The sequence below is a fragment of the Camellia sinensis genome, chromosome 15 (genome assembly GCF_055761805.1).
Source record: "Camellia sinensis isolate YWXY chromosome 15, ASM5576180v1, whole genome shotgun sequence".
NCBI classification, from domain to species: Eukaryota; Viridiplantae; Streptophyta; class Magnoliopsida; order Ericales; family Theaceae; genus Camellia; species Camellia sinensis.
Genome location: NC_138975.1, coordinates 10,285,270 through 10,309,336, shown reverse-complemented (window position 1 = coordinate 10,309,336; position 24,067 = coordinate 10,285,270). Strand labels below are relative to the sequence as shown.

The window sequence follows — 24,067 nt, the reverse complement described above, 5'->3', positions numbered from 1 at the left end:
AGTTACACCAACAAAGCCGATTGAAACAGCTGTTGCTATCTCAACCTTCATGCTTGCTTTCAGCATAAGTGCCAGAGAATTTGATTGGGCTGACAGTACATCTCGCCTGCTCTCCTGCGCGCCAAACTCATTGCATTAACCTAAGTTTTTCAACAAAACAAACTTTTTGAACACTGCGGTGATGAAAACGAAGAGGAAGGAATTCCTCGGGTTTTGTAAAATTTTGATCATTTTGAGAGAAAGAGAGGCGTGCTAAGTCTTTTTATGAATAAAGCCATGCTTGTCGGCATGAGTACTGAGAAGGACCCTGGCCTGATCCAGATTGGTTCCACACTATCTTCGGCACGAGCGACTTCTCGCTTCCTTAAAAACTTTCAAAAACAAATATTTTACGCGGCCCTGCGAAGACCTGTGTGGAATCGCTCTTGAGATCGCGCAGCTTAGGATCGCTCTCAGCCTCAAGATTCAACCCGCTCCGACTTTGAACCCATTCAGACTGTTCAAAAAGTTCAACGGACAAACGCCATGAAAGGCCCGTGTGGCCAGTTTTGAGGTAGCCTTCGATCAAGAAGCATCAAGGCCGAATCAGAAGGAGTAGATCTCGCCGGAAGAAGCTCGTAGAGTAACCCTGATGGGTTCTCCGCAAATCAGTGCAACAGCCGTTCTCTTAGACACGGAGAGGCTTCCAGTTCAGGAACCATTTGGCATGGACTTGCTACACTTTTACCCTTTGAGAGGCTCGCTGGGCCGAAAACCCAGAAGGGCGACCCAGGCAAAAGTTAGAGCAAGAGAAAAATACAAAAAAAGAAGAAAAGAAAAGAAAAGACAAAAGATACCAAAAAGAAAAGAAAAAGAAAAATGCAAAATAAATGAAGAAGAAATAGAAAATGAAAAGAAGCTCGCAAGGTCGAAAACCCGCATTGGGCGCCTTGGCAAAAATAAGAGCCAAACAAAGTGAAGGTTAAAATACCCGAGTGGACCTTAACCGGAACTACGTAAGGCTTGATTCCCATGTTTGGGATACGTAGGCAACTTCATCATGAAGTCCAGCCCCCAACGCTTTCATAAGCGTCTCAGTCCATGCAATGGTTTCAATTTCGTTCCAAAGTCCAGTGGCCAACACCCTTCAAGGTGACCGTGTCCATATATGTGTTGTGACCGTCTTCGTCATCGCTGTGTCTAAGAGCTCGACCACCGCCAATGAAGACTGTCTGTGAATTGCTGCGGCACCATCCCAAACAAGGGGCAACTTTCCGTTGCCACGAGCCGCTGTGAGCCGCCTTTCAAACTAGGGGCAACTTTCCGTTGCCTCCCACCCTCCTTCAAACCAGGGGCAATTTTCCATTGCCTCCGATCCGAGGTCGCGCATCTCGAAGAGTAAGTTCCATGCTTGTTGAGCATCAGCTGTTTAAAAAATAGTTTTTGAAAATTTTTACTGAGGTTGACTATTTTCTCGAAAACTATTTCATTTTCCAAAACCGGACCATTGTCTTGGACCTAAAAGGAAAATTTTCAGTGCTTGCTGCCTGACTTGCATGCTTTTCAAAACAAAAGTCGAACAAGTACGTTAATCCGACTCTCATTTCGATCAAAACCGTTTTAGTAGAAAGCAAAAACGAAAAAATGGTTAAAATGATGAACTAGGGGCACAGTTGAGCCAGGCGTTCTGTCTCTCCCCCGTCATCGACGTACTTGCCAGAAGAGCACTCTGCCTGCCCGAAGAATAGCCGTGAGCTAACGGTGTCGAGCATAAACCCGCACCTTTCCATTTATCCATCAATCACCCCGGGGAGGGATGAAAAATGAGAGAATGAAGAATAGAGAGGTGTAAGTTGAGAGAAAAGCGAGGAAAAGGGTTTCGAGAGAAAATCCGAGCTTGAGAATTGAGTGATGTGAGAATCACAAATAAGAAGGGGTGGGAAACAATACCCAGATTGAACTGGCTCCTCGTGGTCCGAGGTCCCCCATCTTTGGTTACGCGTCTGCGTGTCGTGTCTCTTTCATTTGACGGTCTCGTCTTTTGTTTTTAGTCTTTCCCGAGCGTGTCTCGTTGTGTTTAGGTCGTGTACCTATATTTGAGTCCTTTCCGCTCTGTTCAGTGGTAGGCTCGATATCCCGGTTTGAAAAACCCTCATTCAATTTCAAAAATCGCTTATGCTCAGAATGCTGTGCCATTCTCTACATTGGAACGTGTTCCGACTCCAACCGGTTCCATCTTTGAGGTCCGTCCTGATTAGATTGGGCTGTCTTGTTTGAGAATTGCAGTGTGCAGAATGAACTGAATGCTGTGTTTTGGGCTGTATGCAGATCAATCCCCAACAGAGTAAGGGCTGTGTGTTCAAGAATCAGGCAGTGGGTTGCTTGGGTTGTTTCGGTTGTTAGCTGTTTAAGTTATCTGATTATTACAGTGCAAGTGTTCAATTTTCAGACAACCAATCAATTCCATTTACATTGAGGTGTAACATGATGAGATGCGATGCAATGCATGAAATGTGTAAATGTAAACACTTTTTCAGATAAAAAGTTCGTTTCGTTTCATTTCATTATCTTTTTCAAATGTACAAGCTTTGGAAACAAAACCTGCCTGTGGCAGTACAAGGTAATCTATCTACCAACCAAAAAGAAAAGTACAAGGAAAGAAAGAAAAGATAGCAAAAATCTACATCTATGTCAAGCACTCCGAAGGGCCGTCAGTCTGTCCTGGTCCTCTTCCTGGACGAGGGTCCAGGAGCATCAACAGCGTCGTCATCAGAGCCCGAGCTAGAACCGTCTGCGGTCTCCTCCTCCGACGACCCTGCCTCCGCCTCTGACTCCTCGTCGTCGTCATCGTCCGGGACTGGAGCCCGCGAGCTGCTCCCGACGTGAGTACGCCCACCCCTAGTGCGGGGAAATATCCTGCCCTCCTCATCTCTCCCCCGGGCAGGGACAGAAGGTCTGGCTGGAGCACCTCCTGCCATGGGAATCTGGAAGGGAGGCTGAAAAAGCACACAAAAAGTGAAATGCATCAGTATACTGTAGACAGTTTATCAGTGCAGAATGCAGTGTATGGATACAGTGTATGAATGCCGTGAGCAGTTTGTCAGTACAGAGTTTAGTGCAGAATGCAGTGTATGCAGTGCTCAGATACAGTGAGATCAGTGTATCAGGTGTTGTGCCGTGAATCAGATTATGCGAAGCAGTGTATGAATGGTTTGAGGCCAGTGTCAGAAGGACATACCGGTATGCTGTAGACAGCCAGAAGGTCAAATGTCCGCTGGAGCATCCCCATCATCGAGGCATTCATCGCCAACGACTGACGGGTGTACTCAGGAGAAGCCTGCAAAGGTATCAGATGCATTAGTATTCTGTGGAATATCAGTAAACTGAAGTGAGATAACTGTACGAAGTGCAGTGATACATACCGGCGGAAGGTCGGGGATGTCAGTGAACTCATGCCCAGCTGGTGGAGGGGCGAAGGGGATCTGATAGGTCGCCCCACCCTGCCCCTGGAAAGTCAGTACAGCAGGCAGGGCAGGCCAGCCAGCTCCTCGTCCTCCCCGCGCTCCGCCCCTGCCACGGACTCGGGCCCTCCTCGAAGATCCAGCCCCTGCTCCTGCTCCGGCCCCAGCCGCCGATGCTACAGGCCTGGCCCCCTCTGCTCGACGACCGCTCAAAGGTCGCATCAGGTACGTCCGCACGTACTCCTGATAGTCGCCGGTGCCTCGGAAGCCGGCCTCCTCCCAGCCGATGAAGTAATCATCCAGCTGCTCAGGGGTCAGCCCCTCGGTCTCCCTCATCTCTGCAGGAGGGTGAGCCGGGACTATCTGCTCAGGTAACCCGCGGGTCTGGCGTAGAAAACGCTCCCCCAGGTACCAAGCCCGACAGACCGGGCCCTCTAGCAGAATCCGGAAACGCGAGGTCTCCTCAGCACCAGGGAACCGACCCCGCATCGCCGACGGCAAGGAAGCCCATGGCCGCCATGTGATCTGGAAGTAACAGACAGTTTGTTATCTACTGTTATTGAAACATGCAGTGGGAAAGCGAAGCTAAACGAACTGAAAGTAAAGCATACCTCTGTGGGGGTGATGGTGTCGAAGTATCGGCGGAAGAAGCCGAATGTCTCCCAAGGTCGCCGGGTGCATCCCCCGTCAAAGCGACTCGAGAAAGGAACAGCCGGAGGAGGCTCCGCAACTGGCACAGGTGCAAGCCTAGGGAAGTAGGCATAAACCCACAACTGCAAAACAGATGTCAGTATGACCTTCAGATAAAGCAGGGTATACAGAATAAAGCAGAAATGGCAGAGCCGTGTGTTGTGCAGTGTATTGTGTGCAGTGTACAGTGTGAGCAGTGTACAGTCAGTGTAAAACAGAATGTATGTGTGTGCCGTGTGTACAGTATACAGTGAGTGTAAAGCAGACCGCAGTGTGTGCAGTATACAGAGTACAGAAAGTACGAGACAGAAATGAAAAGTGGAGAAGAAATGTACCTCCCAAGCTCGCCAGTAACCTCCGAGCAGCTGGCCGCTGCCGCGAGAAGCCGAGCTCATATATCCGTACAAGGTGGCCAGAGCAGCGCCGCCCCAATCGAAGTGCAGAATATCTCGGACGTCCACCAGTGCACTGAGAAGGCAGAGAGGCACGGTGTTCGCCCGGTCGGCGAAGATAGTAGTCCCGAAAAGGAACATGAGGAAGCCCCGAGCATATCTCTCCACGTCCTCCTCGGTCATCTGAGTCTCCTCCCCCAATGCGGGCAGGACCCTGAACTGTGCCTCGAACCAGGAATAGCGGACGAAGCCTGGGCGAGCTAGCGGAGGGGCCTCCCCCAGTAAATGAACCTGAGCGGCGGTCCACTCATCCATCGCTATGTCGAAGGGGATCGGATCACCCCCTACCCCGATGCCTGTGAGCATCGAGAAGTCATAAGGGGTCATCGTCATATCCCCTGCGGCAGAAAAGTGGAAAGAATCGGTGGTGTCCCACCACCTCTCCGCCAGAGCAGCAAGAAGAGGTCTGCAGGTGGACAACCTAGAGAGCCCTCGGCAGAAGGTGCCGAAGCCCGCTCGGTCCACGATGCGCTGGACCGCATCAGGGAGCTCGTCATACCACTCCCGCGCACCAGTATTCCCATACCCGCGAATGGTATGGGAACCCTCCTGTAAACAGAAAACAACAATTGCAGGACAACATTCAAAATGCGATTTTGAAAAGACAGATATGGCATGTATGCAAGCTTGTCAGATTCAGGCAGATACCGGGTGCCGGTGTGCTTATAGAAAATACGTGTGCTGTGTCAGCGTGTTTGGGCGTTTCAGAACAGATGTGGCATGTGTGCAAATCGAACAGATTCAGACAAATACTGGGTACCAGTGTGTGTGCAGTAGAATACAGTGTGTGCCGTGTGTTTGGGTGATTCAGGACTAGTGCAGTGTGTGTGCATGTGTCAGTCTCAAGCAGATATCAGTTGTATGTATGTTTACAGTCAACTACGGTCTACGGCATATCAGGTTTCAGCAATTAAAGAATACAGCTAACTATGGCAGTTTTGTATCCTACATTGCAGAAAGTAAAGCAGAAGATGAAGAGTTACCTCGGGAGTGCCGAATGAAAGGTGGGAGGTAGGCTCACGCAGCAGTAGCTCAGGGGCCGCGTACCTCTCGAAACTCCGGAACTGACGCAGGCCGTCTGGGGGCAGAACGTGAATCGCCGGCCGGTAGGTCGCCGGGTCGAACGGGCGCTCGCTCAGTGGTAAGAGCTCGACCCCGGGGTCCATCTCGTGGTCCGGGGGAGTCCCGACACGTGGAATGTCGTCCGCCATGTAGAGAGTGGTGTGAAAATGGCCGGAAAAGGAAAACCGAGCCGGAATACGAAGAGCCAACTGAAAAGTCAACTCCCGAGAGGGTCGGAAATGGCCGGGAAGGCCGGAATGTGAAAGGACACGGAAATGAAGAGGAAAGTGAGGGGAACAAACCCCGAGAAGGCGAGAACGCCGAACGAGGCGCCGAAACGAGAATGTGATCGGTGGAAAGTGTCCGAAACGCGAAGAGAAACGCGAATCCGACGACGAAACGGGCGTAGAACGCGAAGAAACGGGCGAAAAATGAGACAGAAGCACTCTAGAGAGAGAGGGCAAGAATTTTCGGCGGTGGAAAAGTGAAGAATAGGGTTTTCAAGCCCTATTTTATAATGCCCGAAGTGAAAAGACAAAACTGCCCCGATTCAGCAACTGTTTGCCGGTCGGCAATGTTTTGTGCCGGCCGGCACTTTTTTGTGCCGATAGAATTATTTTTGTGCCGATGTCCAGCCGGTGGCCTCCCATTACTGCCGGTGGGGTTCCCACAGCCTTGGTTAGGCCATATGAGAAGTTTGTGGTCTTCATAGCTCAAGAAAGTGCAAGAAAGTGCATCTCCGATGTTCAACCGGCCTCCGTTTTGACTTCGGGCCGTGTCTCCAGTGCGTGGCACTCGAATTCGTGCAAGGTGTATCCTTTTTGTATCCTTTTGAATTCAAAAGTTGCCCCATGTGTGTTGCACGAACTCATCACACTACTTCGGTGCATTACATCGCGCTGTCACGCGCCACACATTTGCATTGTTATGCACGTGTTACATGCGTTGCAACACGCACCCCTTTGCATTGTCGTGCACATTTCTCATGCATCATCATTGCATTTCCATTCCATGCATTGTCATGCATTCCGGAATACGTGCGTTGTTGCGCATTTAAGCCCATTTACACTCCGTGTGGCATGCACGTCACACTTGGCCTTGCACTTGTTAGTGCATTGTATTTTGTTCGCGCTATCTTGCGCACCTTACATTGCACTTGTTAGTGCATTGTATTTTGTTCGCGCTATTTTGCGCATCGCACTATTTTGTGCATTGCATTTGTTCGCGCTATCTTGCGCACCTTACTTGCACTTGTTAGTGCATTGCATTTGTTCGCGCTATCTTGCGCACCTTACTTGCACTTGTTAGTGCATTGTATTTTGTTCGCGCTATCTTGCGCACCTTACATTGCACTTGTTAGTGCATTGTATTTTGTTCGCGCTATTTTGCGCATCGCACTATTTTGTGCATTGCATTTGTTCGCGCTATCTTGCGCACCTTACTTGCACTTGTTAGTGCATTGTATTTTGTTCGCGCTATCTTGCGCACCTTACATTGCACTTGTTAGTGCATTGTATTTTGTTCGCGCTATTTTGCGCATCGCACTATTTTGTGCATTGCATTTGTTCGCGCTATCTTGCGCACCTTACTTGCACTTGTTAGTGCATTGTATTTTGTTCGCGCTATCTTGCGCACCTTACTTGCACTTGTTAGTGCATTGTATTTTGTTCGCGCTATCTTGCGCACCTTACTTGCACTTGTTAGTGCATTGTATTTTGTTCGCGCTATTTTGCGCATCGCACTATTTTGTGCATTGTATTTTGTTCGCGCTATCTTGCGCACCTTACTTGCACTTGTTAGTGCATTGTATTTTGTTCGCGCTATCTTGCGCACCTTACTTGCACTTGTTAGTGCATTGTATTTTGTTCGCGCTATTTTGCGCATCGCACTATTTTGTGCATTGTATTTTGTTCGCGCTATCTTGCGCACCTTACTTGCACTTGTTAGTGCATTGTATTTTGTTCGCGCTATCTTGCGCACCTTACTTGCACTTGTTAGTGCATTGTATTTTGTTCGCGCTATCTTGCGCACCTTACTTGCACTTGTTAGTGCATTGTATTTTGTTCGCGCTGTTCTGCGCATTGCACTTGTTAGTGCATTGTATTGTTCGTGCTGTTCTGCGCATTGCACTGTCTTGTGCATTTCAAACCTCGCGCTGTTCTGCGCATCGCACTGTTCTGTGCATTTCAAAATTGTTCGCGCTGTTTTGCGCATCTCATTGCATTTTGCATGCATTCCATCGCACTGTCTTGTGCACTCGCGTTGCCTAACGCATTGCGCTATTTTGCGCATCATACCGTCGTGCAATACCGCCGGTCTGGCGAGACCTTAAACACGCATGGTCTGGCGAGACCTTAAACACGCACGGTCTGGCGAGACCTTAAACACGCACGGTCTAGGAGACCTTAAATCCTTTGGAGGTGCGAAACCTTCAGCGCATTGTCACGCGTCTTGTAAATACCCCCGTGGTCTGGCGAGACCTTAAACACGCATGGTCTGGCGAGACCTTAAACACGCATGGTCTGGCGAGACTTTAAACACGTACGGTCTAGGAGACCTTAAATCCTTGGAAGGTGCAAGACCTTTATTGCATTGGTGTGCACACTATTGCTTTGTACATATCTTAAGCCGCGTGTTGTCGCGCATCTCATGCAACATGCATTTCATACATCATTTGCATTTCAAACAAAAACAAAAAAAAAAAACATGCATTGTCATGCATACATTTTGCATCCCGGTCTAGGAGACCTTAAATCCTCTGAAGGTGCAATTCCTTCGGTGTTTGTCGTGCCCGAACGACTTTCGGTGGTCTAGTAAAGCCACCTGTCTGTGCTTGCGATGAGTTCCTAGAAGACCAACGGGGACGGTGGAAACTAGAGTTCGAACGGCTTATGCCTAGAACGCAAAGGTTCGGGAGTTCCGAGACTAAAGTCTGGTTTAAATACCCAGAGGTTTACCCTCGGCTTGAAATCTGTATGGAAGCCCCATAGGTTGAGGCGGCATGTCTACGCCTCAGTTCTGGATACTGAACCAACCTAGTATATCACCCTGTTGGTAAGATAGGGAAAGTTGCAATCATAGTCATTGCATATTTGCATTGTCTTGCATTTGCATTGTAGTTTGCATGCATTCATTGCATCACCTTCCGCCTTTGGCTTGTATGCCATATCCATTGTATCCATTCCATTGCATATTTGTAAATATTGCATTGTAATATTGCATGCATTCATTGCATCACCTTCCGCCTAATGGCTTGCGCCTTTCCAGGTTGAGCTTGGTCTGGTATGTGCCCTTACTTTTCATGTTAGAACACAGTTCTGTATGTGTATCGCGCCGATTCCACGTTGATATGTTGGTTGAGGGTTGCGGCACCTTTTCTGTGTTACACATGGCCTGTATGTATGCATGCCTTTCCTAGGCAAGATTTGGTTTGGCCTGCGTGCCATATCCACCCATTACATTGTAGTGTAATTTTTGCATCCGGCATTAGGATCGTAGTCCTTTCTCCAGCGGGTTGTTTCCCCACTTGTGTCATTCCACCCAATACTTGTTCTTGCGTCTGTCTACAATACTCATAGTTCAGTTGACCGTTCTATGGTAGACAGACTTGTTACCTCCATCAATCTATTTGACATAGGTGTGGTTTCGAACCGCTCGTGATTGGATCACGATTCAATTGCTTTGCATGTAGCTTGCGTTGTTTCAATTACATTGCATCTGCATTTGCATTGTTTATACATTGTTTTGTATATATTGCATTTCGTTTTTCATCCATTTTGCATTGTCATGCATGTTGCTAACAATATTGTACCTGTTAAGTTTGTTTTCTTTTTCAGGCACGATATTGTATGTACGGTTCATTCGAAGCTGGTGCAACCAGACGAGCCGCACAGGTATTGTATCTCCTGAGTGAGACATTTTGAGAATTCCATAATTCTCTTACATCCTTTCTGCATTGTAGTGTAGTTTGGTATGCTAGCTTAAAACTGTTGCATGTTTGCTTCGTTACAGCTTTCTTTGCATGATCATAAGTTATGCTCGGCTCTGTGCATTGTCGTGCATTTTGCCCCTGCCTTCGGGCGCATATCTTATTTGTATTGCATGTTTGTCTAAGTCTTCGGCCTTGTCAAAAATGGGTCGTCTCTAGGCTTTGACATTCACTCCCGTCATTGTTATGACTTTCGAGTTCTGTCAAAGAGGGGCAACTGTAGACACCCCATTTTTGACCGTCCTCAAGACTTGGACGTCACTGTTTGAACACTCGGTGATTATCCTTGTTTGTGTTTGTTTGGAGTTCCCGGAGGTTTTGACTCTCGCGCCCTACCTCAGAATCTCCGAACTTGACCGTTCAGTGTCCGGTTTTGCACCGAACACTTGTGTTTTGCCTTGGAAGGGCAGGGTAGGGCTTGTAGACCATCCCCACCCATCACCGGCAGTGGCTAGAGGCCACCGGCTGGTTTTTGCTGCCACCGGCAAAATAGTTTGCCGGTCGGCACTATTTGTTGCCGGTCAGCACTTTTTTGTGCCGGTCGGCACTTTGTTTGGCCAAGATGGCATTTTTTGCCGGCCGATTGCTGTTCATCTGCTTTTGCAGATATTTTAGGACAGCTGTATAACTTTTTCTCCCCTCCATACACGTGTATGGAGGGATCTCCCTCTTGCAAAGCTTGTTGAATAAGCTTTACAAGAGGCTTATAGAGAGGGCTCTCTCTAAGGCAAAAAGGAGAGGCTTAGACATTTTTGAGAGAAAAAAGACAGAGGAGAGCTCTGGTTTTCTAGGGTTAGGGTTAGATACACTCAATCTATCTCTCTTTCCCTCCCATTTTGCACACTAGGTGTTTTGTGCCTTACTATTGCACACAAACACCTAGTGTTTCACCTTCCTCTTAAGATTAGAGTTCTAAGGGGTTGTTCTTGAGCTTCTTGACTGATTTGGAGCCAAAGGAGGCCATTGGAGCATCCTTGTTGAAGAGGACTACAAGGGTAAGAAACTTACACCTTTATTCCCCATTCTTGCATCAATTTTATACCTATCTTAGAGCTGTTTTTGTGATTATTGTATAACATAAAAAAGTTCTATTTTTAAGCCCTCTTTATTGTTTATTAAGAGTGTTTTGTTGTTTGAGGGGTGTTGACCACCCTTAAGCCCCAAAAGGCCTCATTTTGAGCCATTTTGTGCTAGCTCCGGGATTTTGGTGTTGAGGTCTCTTCACCACTGAAATCTTGAGGGATTTCAGTGGTAAAGATGATGCTTTGAAGTCCCAAGAAGGAGAGGGCCACCCCCTCTCCTTGTTGTCCTTGAAAAGGGCACATTTTGGCCTCTTAAAGAAGCCTATGCTTGAGTGTGTGTTGAGCATGTTTGGTTTGTTTTTCATGCTTATATATCCATGATATAACATGATTTCAAGTTGGTTTTGGAACCTTATGCATGTTTAGCATAGTTGCCATGTAATGCCTTATTTGTGCCTTAACATGTTCTAGGTTGTTAGCCTTTGTTGGAGCATGTTTTAGGCTTGTATTTGTGAAGGTTATATGCTTATTTTGCCATGTTTTAGATCTGTCCATAGTCGTTTGGGTCGATTCTAGCATGCATTATAAGGCTCCTTTGCATTTGGGCTTGTTGGCCTTGAGTATGTGTATGTGTAGCATGCCATCTTTGCATTGTTTTGGTGATTTGGGATCATTCTATATGTCATTTCAGTCCCATTTCCATGCTTGTTTGATTGCCTCGCATGTCTCTTTAATGCTTTGAAAGCATGTTTTGCAATGTTCCATGTTTTGGTGCCTTTGCATGCCTTTGAATTTGGGCCACTTAGATGCTATCTAAGGAGTCCTTTGGCCTTGTTATGAGCTAAAAATCTATTTTTAGTTGTTTAATGCATGCCATGTTTGGTCATGATAAGTGTAGTTCAATGCCTTATCAACTTGCCTTGAACACTTGGACTTTTTGTTGCATGCTTGACTTGATTTATAATTTGATTTGGCATCATTTTATAACATGATTTTAAGGCTCATGTTGCATGCTAATTTGTCCATGTTTCCTTCTTTCAAGTGTGCTTGAATGTTGTTTGATTCATGCTTAAGTGTTGGTCCTTATGAGCATGTGTGTGTGCATGCCATTTAGCTCTCACTCTTTAGCACTTTTGGCTACTGTTTTAGGCCTATTTTAGAGTCGCCTAATTCATGTTTAAGTCCATCTTTGCCATCCATTTGCATTGCTCTATGCATGCTTGTATGCTTGCATGAGTTGATTGCCATGCCATGTTGCATTCCTAGCTTGTATGCCTAGGTTGCATTGCATTTCGCATGCATGCCTTGTTCCTTGAATTGGTGATAGGAATTGGGCCTAATTCGTTTGATTGGTTTGCATGCATTTGAAACCAAAGTTGCATGCTCGGTTCTTTGGGCCATCATGCATGGAAATGCGTGATTGGTGGTCCGAGAATCGAGGCACATGTCCCTTTGAGTCATTACAATGATAAGAGACATGGTTGGTGCATACATGCCTTGAAATATGCTGCCATGCCTTGTTTTGCCCTTTGTCGCTGTGAGTTGCAGGTTCTGCAGGAATACTCTGCCGACCGGCAGTGTAATGTGCCGACCGGCACATTTTTCTCTGCCGACAGGCCCTATTTTGTGCCGATGGCCATACCACACTGCCGGTGGAAGTTTCATCTAGCCGGTGGTGATCCCCTCTGTCCAAGGATGTAGTCCTGAGGTTTTGACAACCTCCAGAGGAGGAAAGGGAGGAAAACAGAGGCAGCTTGCGCATGGTGGCGCGTTTCCCGAGACGCTTTCCTGCTTTAATTAATTTAATTTAATTTGTTAATTAAATTAGTTAATTTGTAATATTAATTAGCTTGCGTAGTTAGTTAATTTGTAATATTTATTTGGTCCCTCCGAGCGAGGGCAAATCTGTAATAAGTGTGTGTGGGTGTGTGAATGTCTTCCAATCCCCACTTCTTTCTTCCCTTTTACTTACCTGCTTTGATGGTTAGTATTAGGTCACGTCTAATTTAGCATACCTTATGCTATGCATGCGTGCATCCATGCATTTGTATTACATGCATTAGGCTCGGTACATCACACTAATTGCATCAATACTTCAATTTTCAAACTGAATACGTGATAATTGTGCATTTTCACATGACATGTTTAGGATAGCCGAGCCTATCTTAGCGACATTTTGCATGTGATGCATTAGCCACTTTTAACATGAACTAGGACATACATGTTTGCTAACTAGTTTACTGTTTTGGCACGGAGTACGATGTAAGTATTTTTGCTTTAGCATATCGCATGAGTGTGAATGTTGCCATAACAGCATGCTTAACATGTGGCTAGATGCTTATGTGTTAAACTGTTTTGAATGCCTGTGGGTGAAGGCCGGATTGTTTGAGTTGGAAAAACTCGTTGAAATCCGTATTTTAGCCTACTTGCGAGTAGCAAATTCCAAAGCATTTTCAAACCAAACGGATATGCAATGTTTATTTCCAAATTAGGCAATCTAGTCTATACTTGTTTGCTGTGCGCATAACATAGTAATTCTAGGCTAAATACCGGGATAAGAACACATAAAGTTTTCAAAATCAGATATCACGGTTAGTAGAGGCCGGTCTTCGGACCGGGCGAAAGGGGGTGCTCATAGCTGACCTTCCCCGATCGTACCCAAGCTCCCGAGCCGAGACAACTCCGGTGATGACGGACATGTGGCCTTCGGCACCGAGTCAGGGTTTCCTAAATTCCCCCATTTTAAAATATTTAGGTGGCGACTCTGTATCTGGCAAAGCAGTCCATGTTTGGCACTACTTTTTCAAAAATCTGTTTCTCAAAACGATTTGCCAGATTTGGACTCTTTGGTTCAGATTAAGAACCGTGACACAAATCGAGAGTCCGAACTGTAGCGCGAGGCCCCTCCCCGGGCGCTGTTACACCACCGTACTCTTCGTGATCACCACCAGAGTCTCATGGAGTTGCGCACTGATTTTCAAGCGCATCGCGATTATTCTCAGGCGCGCTTCGATCAGCTACACGCCAACAACCTCGCTATCCGGCAACAGGGTCAGGATGACGCCTTCGAGACGTGCGCTTTGATGCAAGTCTTGTTTGCCCAGCATTTCCCGCCATCACCACCACCGGCTTCTTTGTAGTACCCGCCTGTATATTGCTTTGTCTCTTTTATTTCTATTTTTATTTTTATTTTTCTTTTTAGTTCTTTCTTTTCTTCAAAAAAAAAAAAGAAAAACAACAACAACAACAACAACAACAAAGTGTGAAATGTGTATATGTTACTCTCTGCCTACCTGGATGTGCACCTACAATTCTGGTAATATTCTCTCATTTCTCTTTCTTTTTCCATTGAGGACAATGTCATTTTCAAGTTGGGGAATGAAGGTTATATTTTCTTTTGTACATTTCTATTTGGCTCATAATTCATGCTTATACATGTTTCACTTGATTGCATTACTTCACTTGATGTGACTTTTTGCTAGTAGAGTGATGATATTATGCATATGTTAATTAGAGAGCATAGTAGACTTGTATGAAAAGGGTTTATTGGGTAGATACTTGCATGCCATGTTTGCACGAGGAGAGTTGTCTATGTTTGTGGTATTAGTACACTTGTCATGAGTATGCCTTAATTCACATGAACACACTATCATAGCTTTGATCTTTTTATTATAATCCCTGGTGTACATCATTGATAATAGCTAGAGTTGCAGAAAATAATAAATGAGGAGCCAAGATTCTAAAAAAAAAAAAAAAAACCACTTGACTAGTTTGGGTTCGTAGCCTTTTTAACTCGAGTTATTAAGCCCGTAGGGGTGTCTCTACACCTAATACCCTAAAACTATCTGGTTTGGGAGTCATTGGCCCAAAACTTGCTACATGGGTTAATTAGAAAGCTTAAGGGACTTGGACATTGCACAGTTAAGGAAAAATAAGAAGAATGATTAGTTCGGATTCATAACCTTTTCAACTCGAGTTATTAAGCCCGTAGGGGTGTCTCTACACCTAATGCCCTAAAACCGTCTGGTTTGGGTGTCATTGACCCAAAACTTGCTACATGGGTTGATTAGAAAGTTTAATGGATCAGGACATTGCACAGTCATAAAAAAAAACAAACAAACAAACAAACAAACAAACAAACAAACAAAAAAAAGAGATTGAGAATCTTGGCTACAACAGATTAGTTTTTCTGTATATGTTAGGTGTTGTTATGAGTTACACTGGGCTATTATAGTGGATAGTTAACTAATATAGAGATTGCACTTTACACCGAGGATACTCATGACTTGTCTAATAGCATGCACAAGTATAGGGAACTTTACTTTTGTATTAACTGAATTGTCGTTTCGACTCAATAGGTTCCTTCATGCTTGTCCACTGTGCCTTTAATGACTCATGATGTCTCAATATCACACGGTAGTGGAACATAAGTTGATTGTTAGGTGGAGTAGTGTGGTCATTTGTTGTTGAGTATATATGAATATGTTAATGTATGTGGGTATCATTTTTGGAAACCCTCACGAGACTTTACTCGTCCACTTGGGGTAACCTCGTGGTTTAAAGGCTAGTTGCATATGCTAAATGCAACCGTTTTCGCACGAAAGAGGAAATAGATAGATTTTGTTTAATTTTATTTATTTCACTTGCTTGAGGACTAGCAAGTAGTAAGTTGGGGGATGTGATTAAGGCCGAAATGTACATCATTGAGGCCGTTAATTAGAATCTCTTAACTTCACTTGCTGGTCAAACTGTATACTTTATGTGTGTTGAATGTCAATCAGGTTGTACATTGGTGGAGCATAAAATGGACAAAAAGACAGAATTTGGACAGAGTTGACTTTTTTCGCACGTGCGTTGACTTTTTCTGAGAAAGTCAAACCGACGTTTTAAACCTGTTTGGACGAGATTGGAAGTATAAAAAGGCAAGGAAAAGGATTTTCTAGGGTTCGGAAGTTGTTTTGACCCAAAGGGAGAGGCTAGGGTTTGGAAAAGAGGAGGAAAACAAAAGCTTCAAGAATGTCTCCAATGGTGGTTCCTTCTCCATCTACCTCCTTCCACTCCTCTATGAGTGGCTAGTCTCTTTTTCTAGAGTTTTGATGAAACCCTAGCCATGTAATTATTTTGTTTTCTTTTTGATTTTAAATTATGTAAAGGTTTGAACATTTGTATGGTGATTTAGAAGTTTCTTTATTATATTTTTCATTATCTCTTCGAATATTTGACTTTCTGTGATTGTTGAATATTATCCATACATGATTTTTCTATTCCTTCACATTCAAGGTATGGGACGAACCATGCTACGAGGAACGAGTCGTATTACTTGAGATGGTTCGTGCTCGTACATTGAATGTGATGATCTTCTTGTTAAATGCTTTGAGCTTGTAGTTGCGAAGCATTAATCCGTTCAAACCATAGCATAATTAATTTCAATTGGAAACCCTAATTATGTGGTTAGTGGTGAATTCTCTACCCTAGGATTTTTTCCCCAATTCAGTAAACCCAATTTCATTTATTATTGATAATTTAACTCCTTAGTTTAATTTATTCGTTATTAAATTAGGTTATAAACAACCAATCTTTTTATCAAAATTAATTTAGAAATTTGACAATTAAGTTAGTTTAATTTCACAATAGTCCTTGTGGATCGATACCTGGACTTGCCATTATTCTGATTGAATTTGGTATAGTTTAGTGATTATATTTGGTGTGTTCAACGACCCATCAGAAACCGTAATGCATACTAAGTGAGTCATTCCCTTTGTAAATTTTTCACTACAAAATTGATTTAAAATAATATTTAAATAATATGATATGATATTTTGAAATTACTAAATAATTATCTATATATCATACGGTTTAGAGGTGAATGAATTGACCATATTGCTCATCAATAAATAACCAGCTTCTAAACTTGGTAGGTGGGAATCAGTGCCTGTTGGATCAAGGAACTTTGGAACTCTAAAAAAAAATTTTGCAACTTCACACAAGAAAAAGTAAAATGTGACCAATCAATTAACTAATTGACAAACTTCTTCTCAAGAATTTATAAGAATTTGTGTTATTAATGAGTGTTCTAAATTTTTTTAATAAAATTTAAAATAATTATATAGTTTTTACTTCACATATCATTATGAGGAATGTTATTTGAATTTTTTTTTTATTCTAATCTACTCTAAATGAATAATAATGCTATATGCACCAATTAGTGTGCCAACTAACGTACCAATTGATGATGTGACATAATTTAAGAGATTTTTGGTATTTATAATGTAATTAATGAGTGGGATCTATAATAATGTCATAACTAGTGTTAATATACTAGTTAGTACACTAATTGGTGCATGTAGCACCACCGCTAAATGAAAGGAAAATAGAATGATTTTAAAAATAACATCTTTCTTTCACGAGATAAAAGTGACTCTGATTAGAATAATCTCTTTAAAGTTCAAATTTCAAATACTCTTTATATTTTATGCCCAAATCATTTGCTTTACAAACATTTCTATATTTTAATATTTGATTATTTTAAATGACACTCCCCTTCCCATCTTATATAAATTAACAAAGCAACAAAAACAAAACCACAATTCATTTTAATAAGAAGAACACTTTTTCTAAATTAAAAAAGAAATGAAAACTCCATAATTTTCATTTATTTGTGAAAAAATGGTGATAATATAATCCAGAAAATGGTAGAGGCCTTGGGATTTAGTTCAACTATAGATTAAAATCACTTTTGTTAAGTCAGTAGGCCCACAGCCATGCCACTTGCCTTGATAAATGTATACATTCTAGGACCAGGAGGCTAAATTAAGGTTTGCTGTAATTTGAATAAAGTGTTTATGATTTTTTTTAAAAAATAATTTTGTTTATAACTTTTTTAAAGCATTATGTACTAAATTATTTATATAGTTTTGTAGTAAAAATAAGGAAAATTTACCCATAAATAAATCTCATATGGCTGCGGTGAGAAACAGCAATTTATATCACTTTTTATACGAGAGTATGTAGTTTACATGCAAGAAATCCAATAGAAATTTAAAATTACTGAAATTGAGCATCTCATTCTAAATTATTCCAAGCCTATCGCCCATACCACTTCATTTGATATAAACTTTCTATGAGAATTTCTAGTCTATCTGTAACTTGAAGTTCAAATTGTCTTTCATTTCACATGGAGACATGAATTTTCATTTTGTCGCTTTGATATAAACTTTCTTAGCTGATGTACTACTCTTCACATTCATATGCGTACGAAATAGGTTGAGCTTATGGGAGGTCATCTCAGTGTTTCCAGCCGAAAGCACCATGGATCTACATTTACATTTATACTACCATACAAGGTTTCACCTGCAGCTGATAATTCAGATGATCCTGATGAACTCTCAGATATGGCTGATCATGATGCACCGGATGATGCCAATGATGATGATACAAGTTCCTGATTTTTTCAATTTCAATCACGCACTTTGGGTTCTCTTTTCGCTTCTAGTGGTCCTGGCAGGGCTAAAAAATTGTCAAACAATATTGCTTTTAATGCCTCATATAAACTTAATGGTTTCTCAGAAGATTCCTACTCATTTCCCTTTAGCAACATTGCAACAAAAGAGGTAACTTCATTAGAGGATGCCTGTTTGGTTGATGGTGCTAATACATCATTGGAACATGAATCTTCAATAAGGGACAACCCAGACTCTGCTAAGAAAATTGCAGTTGGTAGTGATAATGAGATACAGTGTCACAATAAAGAAAATGGTAAATTCCAGAATCCTGATATGAATTCCACTCACCCTTCAAGGGAAAGCAACATTGGGGAAACGATAAAGGCAATAGACTCCCAAGAAGCAAGTGAGATGTGGGAGAGAACTAATAGAAGCACCCAGTGCTGTCCTAGCAACAGTCCAGAAATTCCCAAATTGATATTCAAACCTAAGATCCTTCTTGTGGGAGATAACAAGATTAATGTGATGGTGACACGGCAAATGATGAAGCAGTTGGGCCATACCATAGATGTCACGCCCTCAAAATAAACCCATTATATAACTATCATTGACATGCAATATTTAAAGAAAACAATTCATTAATTCATTCATCAGAGTATTACTAAATAAAAGCATTCCATGTAACATCAAATTCAATGCCCTACGGGCTAACATCATTCCAAGCCAACACTTGGACACAAAAATATGAGTTCTAACTCAAATACAAGTAAAGCCCTAGGCTTGAATGTTTACATGTACTAACAAATAAAAACAATTAACTAAAGATAGTCTTCAAACTCCAAAAGCCAAATCCTCCCAAGCTAAGTCCTTGGAGGTAACTTATCACCTGAACCTGAAAATGATGTTCCTGTAAAGGGTGAGCCACAGCCCAATAGAAAAATACTAAACCAAATATAAGCATTGAATAAAGCTATAGCATTCAATAGATGGTTAACCAAGATAATCAATTATAACTTAACACAGTCCCATTATAACTTAACACAGTCCCATGACACTAATGTCTATGACATGTTTCAATTCCCATTATTATCAATATGGCTCAGAATCTGGCCAAACTTACAACAGTGAACTATATATCATATTCACATTACTTCCAATATCACATTACTTCTAATGTCAATAACACAGATGAGACTCAGGCTCATATCAAAACACTTCATACTTCCCGTTTGATACACATTGTAGTGTTGTATCAATAACATGTAAAAACACTTCAATATAATAAGCACACCTAATAGTGATGCTAATGGAGTCCATCCCCTATCTCCTCCCAAACAAAATCCGGTTTAGAGGTCCATCCCCTATCTTCCCCTAAACCGTGGAGTACATCCCCTATCTCCTCCCAAACAATATGCATATGCAATGCTCAATCAATACATGTAATTTCTGTATTAATTCAATAGTCTAAATTTATGACTTAAACAAATTGATTAGTTTCAATTTTCCCTAATCCACATGCAATGTCTACAACAAGCACAACTATCCTCCACCGATAGCCCAAAACAGTTATTTCTAGATTGGAAATAAATATATCAACAATTCAATAGGTGAGTGATTTTAATTATCCAACTACACCATTTAATCAATGAATTCCTCAATTTCATGCATTTAACCAATTTCCCCAATTTCCTTAAATTAATTATACAAATTAATTTATTAATACAACTAGGGTTTTTCCCAAAATTACCAAAATACTCCGAGCATATCAAAATACCCAAAACTTAGAACAAAACTTATAGGATGGAGTAGGAAATCCCTACCTCGAAGAAAATAACCCGAATGGAGAAGACGAAGATGAATACCCAAATTCCAAAGTGCTCCAAACCACCAAATGTTCAGATTGAATGAAAGCCCTTGACTCACTCTATCTTTTTAATAAAGGACCAAGGTTAGATACTCACCCTAGGTAGATCAATTCTTAGAGAGAAGACAGGTTTAGAGAGAGAGAGAAAGAGAGAGAGACTCTCAAGGGGCGGTTTTTTAAAAGTTAAGAAAGAAAAGTAGGTCAAAAAGTGATCCAAAAAGTGAAATCTCGGACTGATGTAGTCGACTCCCCGCTCGAGCGTCCAAACTCCCGCTCGAGCGTCGAATACGCACTCCCAGTACTTTTGCAGAACCAGGTCCCCGCTCGAGCGACAAACTCCTCGCTCGAGCGGCACTCACACATTTCTGCTCGAGCGTCCAATCCCACGCTCGAGCGTCTAACACTGCACAGGAAATACTGGATGGGTGATAATCCCGCTCGAGCACCAAAACCCCTGCTCAAGCGAACAAGCAACAAAAGAATCCCCGCTCGAGCGTCAAACTCCCGCTCGAGCGGACAGGTCAAAATCTGGGCAACTAGTTTTGGCATCTAAACTCAACCAACCTGTAACAGACCCGCCCAACACATCCTATAACTCAAATACAAAGAGATTAAAGGACGACAACAACCAATATATACTGACAAGATCCACGGAACCTAAGTCCGGATACAATAATCTAAAGGAAAAAGACCGGGGTCGCTATAATAGATGTTGTGAATAATGGAGTTGAAGCTGTACGTGCTGTTCAGTCCTGTACTTATGATCTCGTTCTGATGGTAATTTTCCTAGAATTAAAAAATGTTTTCGATTATGGTTATTATTTAAGTTACCAACTTACCATTTTAATCACTTGTTATGCGTATCCTTTTCTTTTTCAGACTTCAATTTAAGATCAGGATAGTGTTTGAGCTTATCCCAATGGTTGTTACATTGTTAGGTGAAATGGTTTGTCACTGGTTGTGCCATCATTTTGATTGCCTTATTTCTTTTCTCTTCTTCATTATCAAAGCCTATAGTTGCTTTCTCTTTTACTTTTTATTCTTTTTTAGATCTCCAAAATTTTAGTAGTTTTTTGTCCATCAAAGCCAATAGTTCAATGTAGATGTCCATCCCAAAACTTCCTTAATATACTTACATGTTCACAAAACTTTTCGGAGGAGTTTATCTTGGAAATTAGATTAATTGCATAAACAAACCTTGCAACTCATATAAATGTTTCTGAACATTGTCACATAGATTTGTAGTTTTATCCTAATACATTGAAGCTGTAACCATGTGCAGGATATATGCATGCCAGTGATGGATGGCCTCCAAGCCACAAGACTAATTCATTCTTTTGAGGAAACTGGTAGTTGGGATGCTGCAGTGAAAGCAGGAATTGAACAATTTGTGCCTCCAAATGATCAAAAATTTGAGTCATCTAAAAAAAAGGATGCCCATCATTGCTGTAAGCACTTGAATCCTTATTTTTCATGTGTAACCAGTGTTCTTTATGAGAATCTTGCTCAATACAACATTTAATGTGTTTACATTGACTTAGAGTAAATGTCAGGAAGTCATTACTAACAAAAGAAAAGAAAAGAAAAGGATGGTTAAATTTGAGACGAGCCCAATGAATGTCATTTTGGAAGACAAGATATATGCATATCTGACATTTGCAAGTAATAATAGCATTTCGAAAATTAGTAACTTTTCTTCATAACGAATATCCTTGTATTTGTATGTATATCCATTGATGAATATTGGTGGTGTAATTACAGATGACAACAAACGCATTGGCAGAGAGTGCAGATGAGTGTTTTGCAAATGGTATGGACTTGTTTGTTTCAAAACCTGTTACTTTTCAAAAGTTGAAAGAATGCCTTGACCAATATTTTTAATTTTATCTCATTAGTGTATGCATCTGTATAGAAAGAAAATGTGTGTTAGAAAAAGTTTTGTAATCAATCTATCGCCTTTTGCTCAGCCTTTAGGATCTCTGTTACCTCATGTATATCAATATCATCTTTTGATTTTTTTTTCCTAACAACTCTTTCATAGTTTGTTCTCCTTGTAAGAATATGAGAAAAAAGGAAATAAAATTTCCCTATGAAATGCAGCATAAGAGGTAAGCAAAGCTTTTAAATGGAAATTTACCTTACTATAGTCTAATGATTAATTAAAAGTATTTTATCAAAGAAGTTATGCTTATATCCAACCCCCTCCCCCCCCCCCCAAAAAAAAAAAAAAAAATCTGATTCTCATTTTTGACATAAAAAAAGAAAATATGAAACTAAAATGAAAAGGTTAAAACATTTTAGGAGGGGGAAGAAAAAAAACTCACTGACGGTTTTTGAATTATTTAATTTGTGAGCGTTTGGATGTTACATGGAAATTAATGAGTTACTACGTTCTACATAGGATTCATAGAAAGTTATAATGTAACATGGGGATACAGCTGCAATATACAATCTTAAAATAATAATAATAATAATAACAAAAGGAAAAAGAAAAAAAAAAGAAAAGAAATAACGGGACCAATTATGTAACGCCCTCAAAATAGACTCATAATATATTTGTCACTGACATGCAATATTTAAAGTAAACAATTCATTATCTCATTCATCAGAGTATTTCTAAATAAAAGCATTACATGTAACATCAAATTAAATGCCCTACGGGCTTACATCTTTCCAAGCCAACACTTGGTCACAAAAATATGAGTTCTGACTCAAATACAAGTAAAGCCCTAGGCTTGAATGTTTACATGTACTATCAAATCAAAACAACTAACTGAAGATAGTCTTCAAAATCCAAAAGTCAAATCCTTCCAAGCTAAGTCCTTGGAGGTAGCTTATCACCTGAACCTGAAAATGATGTTCCCATAAAGGGTGAGCCACAGCCCAGTAGAAAAATACTAAACCAAATATAAGCATTGAATAAAGCTATAGCATTCAATAGATGGTTAACCAAGATAATCAATTGTATCATTATACAGTCTCGTGACACTAATGTCTAAGACACATTTCACTTTCCATTATTATCAACATGGCTCAGAACCTGGCCAAACTTACAACAGTGAACTATATATCATATTCACATTACTTTCAATATCAACAAAACAAATGAGACTCAGGCTCATATCAAAACACTTCATACTTCCCGTTTGATGCACATTGTAGTGCTGTATCAATAACATGTAAAAACACTTCAATATAATAAGCACACATAATAGTGATGCTAATGGAGTCCATCCCCTATCTCCTCCCAAACAAAATCCGGTTTAGAGGTCCATCCCCTATCTTCCCCTAAACCGTGGAGTACATCCCCTATCTCCTCCCAAACAATATGCATATGCAATGCTCAATCAATACATGTAATTTCTGTATTAATTCAATAGTCTAAATTTATGACTTAAACAAATTGATTAGTTTCAATTTTCCCTAATCCACATGCAATGTCTACAACAAACACGACTATCCTCCACCGATAGCCCAAAACAGTTATTTCTAGACTGGAAATAAATATATCAACAATTCAATAGGCGAGTGATTTTAATTATCCAACTACACCATTTAATCAATGAATTCCTCAATTTCATGCATTTAACCAATTTCCCCAATTTCCTTAAATTAATTATACAAATTAATTTATTAATACAACTAGGGTTTTTCCCAAAATTACCAAAGTACTCCCAACATATCAAAATACCAAAACTTAGAACAAAACTTATAGGATGGAGTAGGAAATCCCTACCTCGAAGAAAATAACCCGAATGGAGAAGACGAAGATGAAGACCTAAATTCCAAAGTGCTCCAAACCACCAAACGTTCGGATTAAATGGAAGCCCTTGACTCACTCTATCTTTTTAATAAAGGACTAAGGTTAGATACTCACCCTAGGTAGATCAATTCTTAGAGAGAAGGCAGGTTTAGAGAGAGAGACTCTCAAGGGGCGGTTTTTTTAAAAGTTAAGAAAGAAAAGTAGGTCAAAAAGTGATCCAAAAAGTGAAATCACGGACTGATGTAGTCGACTCCCCGCTCGAGCGTCCAAACTCCCGCTCGAGCGTCGAATACGCACTCCCAGTACTTTTGCAGAACCAGGTCCCCGCTCGAGCGTCCAACTCC

General features: G+C 41.5%; 1 protein-coding gene across 1 annotated transcript; it reads right to left on the bottom strand.

Moving 5' to 3' along the window:
- Window positions 1–2,573: 2,573 nt before the first annotated feature.
- Window positions 2,574–3,718, bottom strand: LOC145813731 (uncharacterized). The gene is made up of 3 exons (XM_082909625.1): window positions 3,402–3,718; window positions 3,218–3,316; window positions 2,574–2,975 (listed from the first exon to the last, which is right to left on the bottom strand). Exons 1-3 carry the CDS (start codon window positions 3,660–3,662, stop codon window positions 2,691–2,693), a joined length of 645 nt encoding a protein of 214 aa, XP_082765751.1. The 5' UTR covers window positions 3,663–3,718; the 3' UTR covers window positions 2,574–2,690.
- Window positions 3,719–24,067: the final 20,349 nt, after the last annotated feature.